The following is a 10,204-nucleotide window of genomic DNA, read 5'->3' as shown; positions in this document are numbered from 1 at the left end:
TCTCACATCTCCCCCCCTCCACCTCCACCTCCCGCCCCCGCGCTGGAGGACAACAAGCTCGCCCGGCACGCCAGCTGACTGCAGAGATTCATTACATAAAGCGGCCCTGTTACGCGACAGCCTCCTCAGTCTGCAGGTGACCCTGGAGCTGCAGTGATCTCTTTTGGTGAGTACGGATCATATTGTTTATTAAAATTCCAAAGACACGACAAGCTCACTATCGGTCCACCCATCCCATCTTCCCCCCTGCGAACGACCCATGTGGTCTCTTTGACCTTGTAGTTATCTGTTTGTTGCGTTTGTTGCCACGGCTTTGCTTGACCTCGAGTCCAGGGATCAAAACCCTCGGTCATTTCCAACCGGCTCACCCCTATCCAAACCGACCAGCTTCATTTCAGTCTCGCCGTTCCTTGAAGGCGGATCTCACGTGTCGTGTAGGTTAGACATTTTTTTGCTCAGACACCTGTTGCTTGTGAAGAGGTACTTATTTGGTAATTGTCTGTTTCAGTTCCCATTTGGTTTATTTCCCAATCATGGCCGCATCCGGAAAGTTAGGTAAGTTTTGGTCAGTGTAAAGTTCTTGAATCTGTGATTTTTACCCTTTGTTAATTATGGTATCATAATTATGCAGCGCTCCTGAGTGTTTCGGACAAGAAGGGTTTAATAGAACTCGCAAAGGATTTGCACAATTTGGGCTTGACACTAGTTGCGTCAGGAGGTACTGCTACTGCAGTCAGGAATGCTGGTCTGCCTGTTAAAGATGTATCCGACATCACAGGTGCTCCTGAAATGCTTGGTGGGCGTGTAAAAACATTGCACCCTGCTGTACATGCAGGTAAGCTTCCAACAGTTTCACTATAACTGAATGTCAATTTTTAGTTTCTAAACAGGTTTGCTGTTTTCAGGTATTTTGTCCCGTCTCAGTGACAGTGACAAGGCTGATATGTCTAAACAGAATTATGAAATGATTCGTGTGGTTGTCTGCAATCTGTACCCATTTGTGGATACAGTTTCTAAACCTAATGTCACCATTGCCGATGCTGTTGAGAACATTGATATTGGTAAGACACATTACTCATAATGGTGAACTGGAACCTGCAGTTAGAAGTTCCATGAAAATAACTGTAAATGTTCCAGGTGGTGTTACTTTGCTGCGAGCTGCTGCTAAGAACCATGATCGTGTCACTGTCATCTGTGACCCCAGTGACTACGAAAAGGTTGTCAAGGAAATGAAGAATTCTTCAGATAAGGATACTTCAAAGAACACAAGGTATAAATTCATCATTCACTTCTTGCCATTCACAAGAACTAAGCAGTTTTGACTAATGTCTATTATTTCAGGCAAACTCTAGCACTGAAGGCGTTCACTCACACATCAGAATATGATTTAGCGATCACTGACTACTTCCGCAAGCAATATTCCGCTGGAGAGTCTCAAATGACTCTTCGCTATGGCATGAATCCCCATCAAAAACCTGCCCAACTTTTCACTACTCTGGCAGAACTGCCTCTTAAAGGTAATGTTTTCTCATTTTTCTTTGATTTATGGTGATACCATTAAATGGAATGTGTGAAGTTCATGATTTGTTTTTTTACAGTTGTAAATGGGTCTCCTGGTTTCATCAACCTTTGCGATGCTTTGAACGGATGGCAACTTGTGAAGGAACTCAAGACTGCTATTGGCCTTCCTGCTGCAACATCCTTTAAACATGTCAGTCCTGCTGGTGCAGCTGTTGGCAACCCTCTTTCACCCGAGCAAGTAAGATTTAGTTGTTAAATATTTTTGAATTGTAGCTACATCAATGTTCTGAGTGACTTCACTTCTAAATTTTGTTACAGGCTAAGCTTTGCATGGTTGAAGATCTTTCAAATGAACTAACTCCACTTGCTATTGCCTATGCTCGCGCACGAGGTGCAGATCGTATGTCATCATTTGGTGATTTCATTGCCTTGTCTGATGTTTGTGATGCAGTTACTGCTAGAATTATTTCACGAGAGGTAAAGTAACCGTTGCAGGTTTTTCTTTGAGAATATTGTAGTTGCATTTTTAATGGAATTTTCCTTGTAGGTATCTGATGGAATTATCGCACCTGGTTATTCGCCTGAAGCTCTTGAAATTTTGAAAAAGAAGAAAAATGGTGGCTATTGTGTCCTTTCTATTGACCCTTCTTATGAGCCTGCAGCCCTTGAAAGGAGGGTTCTTTTTGGCCTGACCATGGAGCAGATGAGGAATAATGCTAAGATTGACGGAGGGCTTTTCAAAAATGTTGTTTCCAAAAAGAAGGATGTAAGTAGACAACTCCATCAATTTATTCCACGTCTTATTTAAACTTTTCTTAATTATAAATTTGTTTTCAGCTCCCAGAGTCGGCTGTTAGGGACCTGATCATTGCAACCATCACGCTGAAGTACACTCAGAGTAACTCTGTCTGTTATGCCCGTGATGGTCAAGTTATTGGTATTGGAGCTGGTCAACAGAGCCGTATCCATTGTACCAGACTTGCTGGCGACAAAGCTGACAACTGGTGGCTGCGTCAGCACCCCACTGTCCTGAAAATGAATTTCAAGAAGGGAACCAAACGTGCAGAAATTTCTAATGCCATTGATAATTTTGTTAATGGTTCAGTTGGAAAGGATATGGATCGTACCTTGTTTGAATCTCAGTTTGAGACTGTTCCTGTGGATCTAACCCAGGATGAGCGTTCTGCTTGGGCCAGAAAATTATCAGGTGTTGCTCTAGCATCTGATGCATTCTTCCCCTTCCGTGACAATGTAGACAGAGCTAGCCTTGTAAGTATTTTTCTTTGGAAACAATAACATTGAAGTAAGCCGCAAGACTAATACCATTTTTGATTTTCAGAGTGGAGTTTCCTTCATTGGTAGTCCTTCTGGTTCAAACAACGATGAAGAGGTTCTTAAAGCATGTGATGAACATGGAATTATTCTGTGCCACACAAACCTTCGACTTTTCCATCACTAATTTTATTGCTTCATGTCAATTTCTACTTCATTTTATTTTTCATATATGTTCATTTTTTAAATTTGTATTAGGCAACTGTAGCACTTAGAAATGAATTTTATGCTGTAAATTTTCGGTTTTGAAAATGTACCTGATTTGTTTGAACCCATCATGTTAAATTGTTCTATCTATTAAAGATTCCTTTTACATATTTTCATCAACTTTGTGTCTTTTCTGGATGATTGCTGAACTACCTGGTCTGAATATAAACTTTAATCAGGGTGCCTCCTGGCTTTCTTCACTTCCTTCATTAATTATGAAGGCTCAGTGAACTTACTGTCATGCCTATCAGGTCAGTGCTATTATGAGATGAGGTTTTCCCAAACTAAGCTCCGGATTAGCAGTACTGTCTTTATACCTTGTTTTGTCTCACCAATTCCTGCTCCGACAGCTATGGAAACTTTGCCCCATGAAGATTCAGCTTAGAGTGTTTAGGTGACCCTCTTGGTACGGAAAAAGACTGGTTCTATTTTATTTTGAATGTTTAATGTAGGCAGATTCTCTGGCTGAAATTCACATAACACAACATTCGATGCTTAATGGATACAATTGTTGACATACACAGTTCCTTCAAAGAAATTTTGGAGTTGTAAATTTTTGTAATAATTTCAATGTCAATTTGGGATTTTTTATTTTTTTTTGACAACTTGTGTGGAAACAAAGACAAGAAACAGCTCCAGATAACAAAAAGTGTACAAAATGATTAAAATAACTGCTTCAACTTTATCAATGGAAATTTTGATAGCTGTAAATTTCCTCAAAATGTTGGGGAAAGCCAATAGTCGTTAACAATGTCATCCATTTCTTTATCAGCACAGTGAATCTATCAAAATATAAAGAACATTCAACTTTCATACAGTACAATATCACAGACAGTTAATGCAGAGTTTCACATGGTTGAAAAACAAGTTCAATCCAAGTTAAAAACAACACAAGGAAAACAAACTATAACATAATCAAAGAAGACTGAGCAGATTCCGCTTAATAACTTCTTTCATTCAAGAAAGCACATGAAACTTACATAGTGGCAAGAGCTCTATGTTCTAATTTCAACTAGCTTAAACATAAAATCTATATGAAGATCACTGAAAATATCTCACCTAGAGCAAATCACATAGGATTTAGCTCATTCATACTCCAAGGGATGAATAAAGCTCACCAAATAGGTTTACCTTTAGTTGGAAGACAAGCAGAAGAGCTCATTTTTCAGCTCCTGCTGACAACATTAATATAGGTAAAGTCAAACATGAAAACGCTGTTTGACATTAGACATTAGCTGTGTTACGAGGTTTCAATAGTAGTATCAGTTTACAGGCACCTATTATTGCTACACATCGAACCAGGCTCAATAGAATGCAAATACACAGCTTGCTTCAAATACTACAAGTTGCCATAATAAATATAAAACTGTAGGTTGAAAAGAATTTTTAAAATGGAGAATTTTGTTACCTTACCCTAGTAGCAGACCAGCACAGTGGAAGTGCATAAATGACACATTTTTGGTTTAAAAAAGAGCAACAAATGCACACACTACTGCATGGTTACTCTTTGCTGCCTGGGGAAGACTACAGCCACTTATAAATTATGTGTTTCTTTCATAGATTACAGCAAATCAACAACCATTTGCCGTGAAAAAAGTAAACAACGGCTTCAGACTGAGTAAAAATTGAGTAACACATTCACTGTCACACATTTGGTTATTGAAAGGGAATTATCTCAACTTTACTTTAAAATGCCTTGATAGTGATAAAAGATTCATCATCAATAAATTTTAAGACACTTTTTAACGAAACAAAAGATTTGGCTATCATGTTGTCAGCTGAAGGAGAATAAAGGAGAATTCAGATTTAAAATATAGCTAAAAGTGTAGCAATTTGGCAAAATCCTAACTCAAATTGTTATGAAATCTTCAAAGAGCTTATGGTATGACTCACTGAGATCAATGATGGTACAGAATAACAGCTACAATAGCTCACCAATTTGTAATGTAACATTGGGCTCAGAACTGTGAATTTAAAAGTCCGGAATGGATGGAAATAGTACTAGCACAATTTCATAAGAAATCAACAGTAATTTTCCAAATGTTAGAGCCTGAACATAGGGTAGTTTGTCTCTCATATCACACTGATATAAAATATACTGAACAGTTAACATATTACTGTTTCCATGAAACCAAGAACATTAAATACCTTAGACTTAAAATGGACATAGAGCAGAAAATAGCTTGCATCGCAGCCTCAGAGCAAAGAACTTGCATAATGACTAGCTAAAAAATTCTTAAGGAGGTAAGTGCAAGTTTGCTAAGAGATGAGATTTCTTATTGCCCATCACCAATATTCAGGTATATGTTGTAACAATCAAAACGGACAAATGACTTGACAATTTTCTGCATTTAGAGAGATTTTAGTTCTCACTTAGACTTACTTCCTATGCTATGTATGGAATAGCATTCTAAAATGTGCATGGCAGCAAGAAATATCCAGGTAATTTGTACTTGATTAAGGATATTTACCCTTGCAGAAAGCTGCGATACAAGCATATGAAACATGAAATGAGACATACGTACATCATATGGCAGCAGAAATGGCACAAAACTCCTTAATATTGTTTATCTACTAATCTGTACATTTGAAAACAATCACTTCTATACAAACATGTACAGTATTGTCCAAAGTGTACAATCATTTACATATTGTAAAAGATTGCAAAATAAAATTTGAAATAGATAAACCATATCTAATCGTATACAAGACAATGGTACATACTACATTAATAAGTCCTGTGAAAAAATATCCCAGGCATGTTTTTGCCTTTGGACTGATATAGTAACATAGAGCATTTACACCTGCTGAATAAGATTTAAGAAAAATGCAGGTGATTGCTACCTCAAGAATGAATAAATTAGTTACAAAATACAATATGTATTATTTAAGTAGTTAAAATCGTATACCTGCAGAATGAGCAATCAGGTTGAGGCAAGCGTATACTAAGTTTAATGCCATGAGAGCTGAAATAGAATTATGAAATTACGCATTTTGCACTCTCATGGAGGTAAATGACAATCAAAATGAATTCACTTGTTATACATAATATAAGTTTACAAAGTTCACAGTCAAATATGGATAAGTAATCGCCATAGCAAATACTGAATTAGCAAAATTAAACAATACTTCTATCGTATACAAGAAGAATTTTCCAAAAGGAAAAAGGCATTGTTTGGGTTGCAAGACCAGTAACATTGATTCTGGTTGGTAGTAAGTATTACGTATACAAAAAGTTAGCCCTATGAACTGCAATATTAACAATAGTTCACTAATAGTAGTTTGGAGGTAATAGGCCTCTAGGTTGCTAGTATACATTTTGTTTCAAAACAGGTCATTGCTCTGAATCTGAGCTAGGCTCTGGTTTGAGGCGGTGGTGACTTCTGTTAGAAATAAGATCCCCATTATTTTCATCAGCACCATCCTCATCATCATCATCCTCTTCCTGACTCCAGCTTGCTTCCCCTTCTCCATCACTATCATCTCCTCCAGAACTCATTAATGACGATTCTGTAAAAAGAAAATCAAAGTTAAATATGAAAAAGAAAAATCAAAACAAGGTAATAAATAAATAAATAACTAACCTCCATGTCCAGCACCATTGTGATCTTGTACCAAGAGGTGAGGTAATCCCATATTTTCTGACCAGAAGCGTTGTGTCAATGCACTACTAGCATTTTCTCTTCCAACCTTGCTCTTCTTATTAGCACTTGATTTGCTTCCACCATTGTTAGTGGCAGCTGAAAAATTGAAATTAAATTAAGGGAAAATTGATAATTTGGAAACACATATCAACTTGTATTGGTCTCTGTCATGTCACTCATTGGTACCTGTTGTATCAGTAGAGCTGGAGGCATCTAACATAGGTTGAAGAATGCGGCGCCTTGCATTTATGAACCAGTTGTTCACTTGAAGCAGAGTTAAATTTGTTTGAGCTGCTATAGTACGTTTCTCATCCTCTGTTGGGTACGGATGCTGAAAAAAAATAATCAAATTGTGAATGCAACTGAAATTTTTCTACACGCATTAACAGGTATCATGTACAATCATCAATTACCACTAGATGCTGGAATAACCACGACCGCATTATAGACGTAGCGTGTTTGGGGAGAACTCCACGTTTCTGCTTCTTCCCTCGTCCCAAAAAGTCGTCATCGTCATCACCGGAACCAGGAGATGTCGGGGATGGAGATAGGGCACCTGTTAGATACAGCACATGAGTATGATTGATTAGATTAGATTAGATTGCAGTACGAGTCGAGTCGTGTAGGAGTTAGATATTACAACTTTAGTTGAACACCACTAATCAGTCCAACAACGGAAATGGACAGGGCGAATCAGCGACCGGATACACAGCACCAACTTCATCCTAACTGGAAAATTCAACTTGCAACTCACCTTGCAGCATGCTGCTCTCGGCAGGCGTCGGGAAGGGGTGGGCTCCGATCTGGGAGAGCGGCGTGCTGCCGTGGATGAGTCCGGGGGAGGGCGACGATGGCGGTACCGACAGCGCACCACAGCCCAGCGGGACCCCCGGGGACCCTGGGACCGAGGCGGGCACCGGCGCCGCCGGAGGGGTGGCCGGCGAGAGGACCACGTTGTAGCCGCCGCCCGCCGGGAGGCACCCCACCGGCGCCACGCCGACGCCGACGCCGCCTAGCAGGTCTCCACACCCGGGACCCGCGGCCCCGGCAACCCCGGCATGGCCAAGGAAGCGCTGCTGTGGCTGCTGCTGCTGCTGTTGCTGTTGGAGTTGTGGGGAAGCTGCCCCCGCGCCACCACCGCAGCCGCCGCCTCCTGTAGAGGACACCACCTGTCAAGCAAGGCGTTCGTCGTACTCACACGCCCCCGCCGACCACGCTACAGCAAGCTCCGGTGCAAGCCTGGACTGACCTGGACGTGGTGAGGGGAGGCGGGGGTGAGGTGGCCCGCGTGCGGGGAGGTGGGGTAGCTGGGTAGTTGTCCTGGGGGCGAGCTGCTCTCGCTCGAGTGGCAGCTGTTGTTATTATTGTTGTGCTCGTAGCTCGAAGCGTAGTCCGAGCGCAGGAGATTCTCGGATTGCATCTTGCCCTTGAGGCACGTGATGTAGCGGTTGCAGAAGTCCTTGCACAGCTCCTGGACCTTCTCCAGCTCCAGGAGGTGGATCCGTAGGACCTGGATCGCCTTAATCATCTGTAACAGAAAGGCAGCGGTCGGGCATGGTCACTCGGTAACCGGCACCACTCGCGAGCCACGAAGCGTCTACTCACCAGTCCGTCCACCTCCGGGTCGTCCATAAGGAAGGGCTTGCGGTCCCGCTCCTGGTGCTGCACGAAGGCCTGGATGTCCATGTTGAAGCTGTCCGAGTTGGGGCACTCGGCGGACTGGGTGGCCTGCTCGCACCGCTCGAACAGCAGAGCGAGCAGCGGGAACAGAGGGTGCCTGCGACAGCCGGGCGGACAGTTAGACTCGCGGCTCGGGGACCACAGACGGACATACTCGAGCCCTCAGCGATGGACACTCACTTGTAGACGGCGCGCTTGTCCGCCTCGAACTGGGCCTGATCGGGCTGGTAGTCCGGGCCGCCCGCGCCCGCGACCACCACCGGCCCCGCGGCGACGGCCTGGTCGTAGCCCTGCGTCACCATCACGCTGCCTTCCTGCATCATCCCGCTGCGCCGCCACCGCTACATCACCTGCAACAGCAACACACCGTGTCAGAGACAGAGCCACCATCACCCGCGGGCTCACCGATCCCGGCCCGGCCCGGGTCCTCCCCCCGGTCAATAAGCAGGACCCCCACGCTCCCCTCCTCCTCGTCGTCCTCCTCCGGCTCCTCGCCTCACCTCTCCGCCGCCTAATCTTTTAACGTTTCATTAAGTCAGCGATGGTCCCTGTTGAATGAAGCGAGTTAGTTTGGCGGGCCAGGCCGGGCCGGGGCGGGCGGGGTGCGGCCGGGGGTGCGGACTGGAGTAGAGTAGAGGGGCCCGGACCCACTGCTGTGCAAAGACCCGGGCCACTCGAGCGCGTGGCGACGCGGCGCGGCCGGGGAGGGAGGACGAGGAGGAGGAAGAGGGTGACTCGGGGCTGACACAAGTCGCGTCGCCTCCAGAGAAGAGAGAGAGCGGGCGATAGCGAGCGAGCGAGACAGAGCGATAGGGTGCGGGCGGCGGAGGGGCTGGGCTGGGCGAGGCGGGCGGGACCATCGATAGGTTTAAGAAACACCATCTTTCTCTCCCCCTCCCTCCCTGCCGTTGGCCGTATAGCAGGCCACCCCTGCGAACCCCAACGCCACACGACTACTCTGCCGACAGCGAGGGGAGAGGAATGTGGCGGGGAATGCAAGGGCGGGGGCGGGCCGGCGGCAGCCAAGTGCACCGCGCGCCGCTCGGACCACTCGCTAGCGCGGCCGGACCCACAGACACGGGGCGGCGCCCCAACGTCCACGTCGGTGGAGCTGGGCGGCGGGGCGAGGATCAGATGCGCACCTCCCTGCCACCGTACGACGGTAATGCCCTCCCAGAGCCGCCAACCGAAGCGGCACTCAGCGGCGTCTAGCGCCTGGCATAGTAGGCCGACCTGCAACGCGGCCCACCGAAGCCGGTGGCCTACCAGGTGGGAGCTCAGGCGCCGTCGAGCGCCTGGCTCGGTAGGCCGACCCGCAACGCGGCCCACTCGAGCCGGTGGCCTACCCGGTGGGCGCTCAGCGGCGTCGAGCGCCTGGCTCGGTAGGCCGACCCGCAACGCGGCCCACCGGAGCCGGTGGCCTACCTGGTGGGCGCTCAGCGGCGTCTAGCGCCTGGCTCGGTAGGCCGACCCACAACGCGGCCCACCGGAGCCGGTGGCCTACCTGGTGGGCGCTCAGCGGCGTCTAGCGCCTGGCTCGGTAGGCAGACCCGCAACGCGGCCCACCGGAGCGGGTGGCCTACCCGGCGGGCGCTCAGCGGTGTCTAGCGCCTGGCTCGGTAGGCCGACCCGCAACGCGGCCCGCTGGAGCAGGTGGCCTACCCGGCGGGCGCTCAGCGGCGTCTAGCGCCTGGCTCGGTAGGCCGACCCGCAACGCGACCCACCGGAGCCGGTGGCCTACCCAGCGGGCGCTCGGCAGCCGGTAGGCCGATGGGCCACAAGGACGGGGCCAGCACTGACATCCAAGGGGGTTGGGGATG

The 10,204-nt window shown here is 46.4% G+C and overlaps 2 protein-coding genes across 6 annotated transcripts in view; one reads left to right on the top strand and one right to left on the bottom strand.

Moving 5' to 3' along the window:
* Positions 1 to 27: 27 nt before the first annotated feature.
* LOC113208865 (bifunctional purine biosynthesis protein ATIC) lies at positions 28 to 3,180 on the top strand. Of its 4 annotated transcripts, XM_052271614.1 has the most exons (12): positions 73 to 166; positions 334 to 434; positions 509 to 555; positions 632 to 835; positions 906 to 1,061; positions 1,138 to 1,270; positions 1,342 to 1,517; positions 1,599 to 1,759; positions 1,840 to 1,998; positions 2,069 to 2,287; positions 2,359 to 2,790; positions 2,861 to 3,180. In XM_052271614.1, the coding sequence occupies exons 3-12, from the start codon at positions 534 to 536 to the stop codon at positions 2,978 to 2,980; spliced, it is 1,782 nt and encodes a 593-aa protein (XP_052127574.1). In that variant the 5' UTR covers positions 73 to 166; positions 334 to 434; positions 509 to 533; the 3' UTR covers positions 2,981 to 3,180. The 4 variants fall into 4 exon arrangements, with proteins under 4 accessions (XP_026281877.2, XP_052127574.1, XP_026281876.2 ...); XM_026426092.2 differs by lacking the exon at positions 334 to 434 and having other exon boundaries at positions 28 to 166; XM_026426091.2 differs by lacking the exon at positions 73 to 166 and having other exon boundaries at positions 329 to 434.
* Positions 3,181 to 3,483: 303 nt separating this feature from the next.
* The window catches only part of LOC113208866 (homeobox protein PKNOX2), a 34,097-nt gene continuing 27,376 nt past the window's right edge, over positions 3,484 to 10,204 (bottom strand). Inside the window, exons 2-9 of one of the 2 annotated variants that reach the window (XM_026426094.2) lie at positions 8,565 to 8,734; positions 8,310 to 8,481; positions 7,954 to 8,232; positions 7,459 to 7,873; positions 7,118 to 7,260; positions 6,891 to 7,035; positions 6,645 to 6,800; positions 3,484 to 6,570 (exon numbers count right to left, since the gene is read on the bottom strand). In XM_026426094.2, coding sequence (XP_026281879.1) covers positions 6,395 to 6,570; positions 6,645 to 6,800; positions 6,891 to 7,035; positions 7,118 to 7,260; positions 7,459 to 7,873; positions 7,954 to 8,232; positions 8,310 to 8,481; positions 8,565 to 8,707 — 1,629 coding nt within the window. In that variant the 5' untranslated portion in view covers positions 8,708 to 8,734 and the 3' untranslated portion in view covers positions 3,484 to 6,394. The remainder of the gene's footprint in view (positions 6,571 to 6,644; positions 6,801 to 6,890; positions 7,036 to 7,117; positions 7,261 to 7,458; positions 7,874 to 7,953; positions 8,233 to 8,309; positions 8,482 to 8,564; positions 8,735 to 10,204) is intronic. The other variant, XM_026426095.2, reaches the window with a different exon arrangement.

This window comes from Frankliniella occidentalis, unplaced genomic scaffold (assembly GCF_000697945.3).
Source record: "Frankliniella occidentalis isolate FOCC.00 unplaced genomic scaffold, Focc_3.1 Scaffold168, whole genome shotgun sequence".
Classification (NCBI taxonomy): Eukaryota; Metazoa; Arthropoda; class Insecta; order Thysanoptera; family Thripidae; genus Frankliniella; species Frankliniella occidentalis.
The sequence above is the reverse complement of the archived record's forward strand: the minus strand, read 5'-3'. Positions and strand labels throughout refer to the sequence as shown.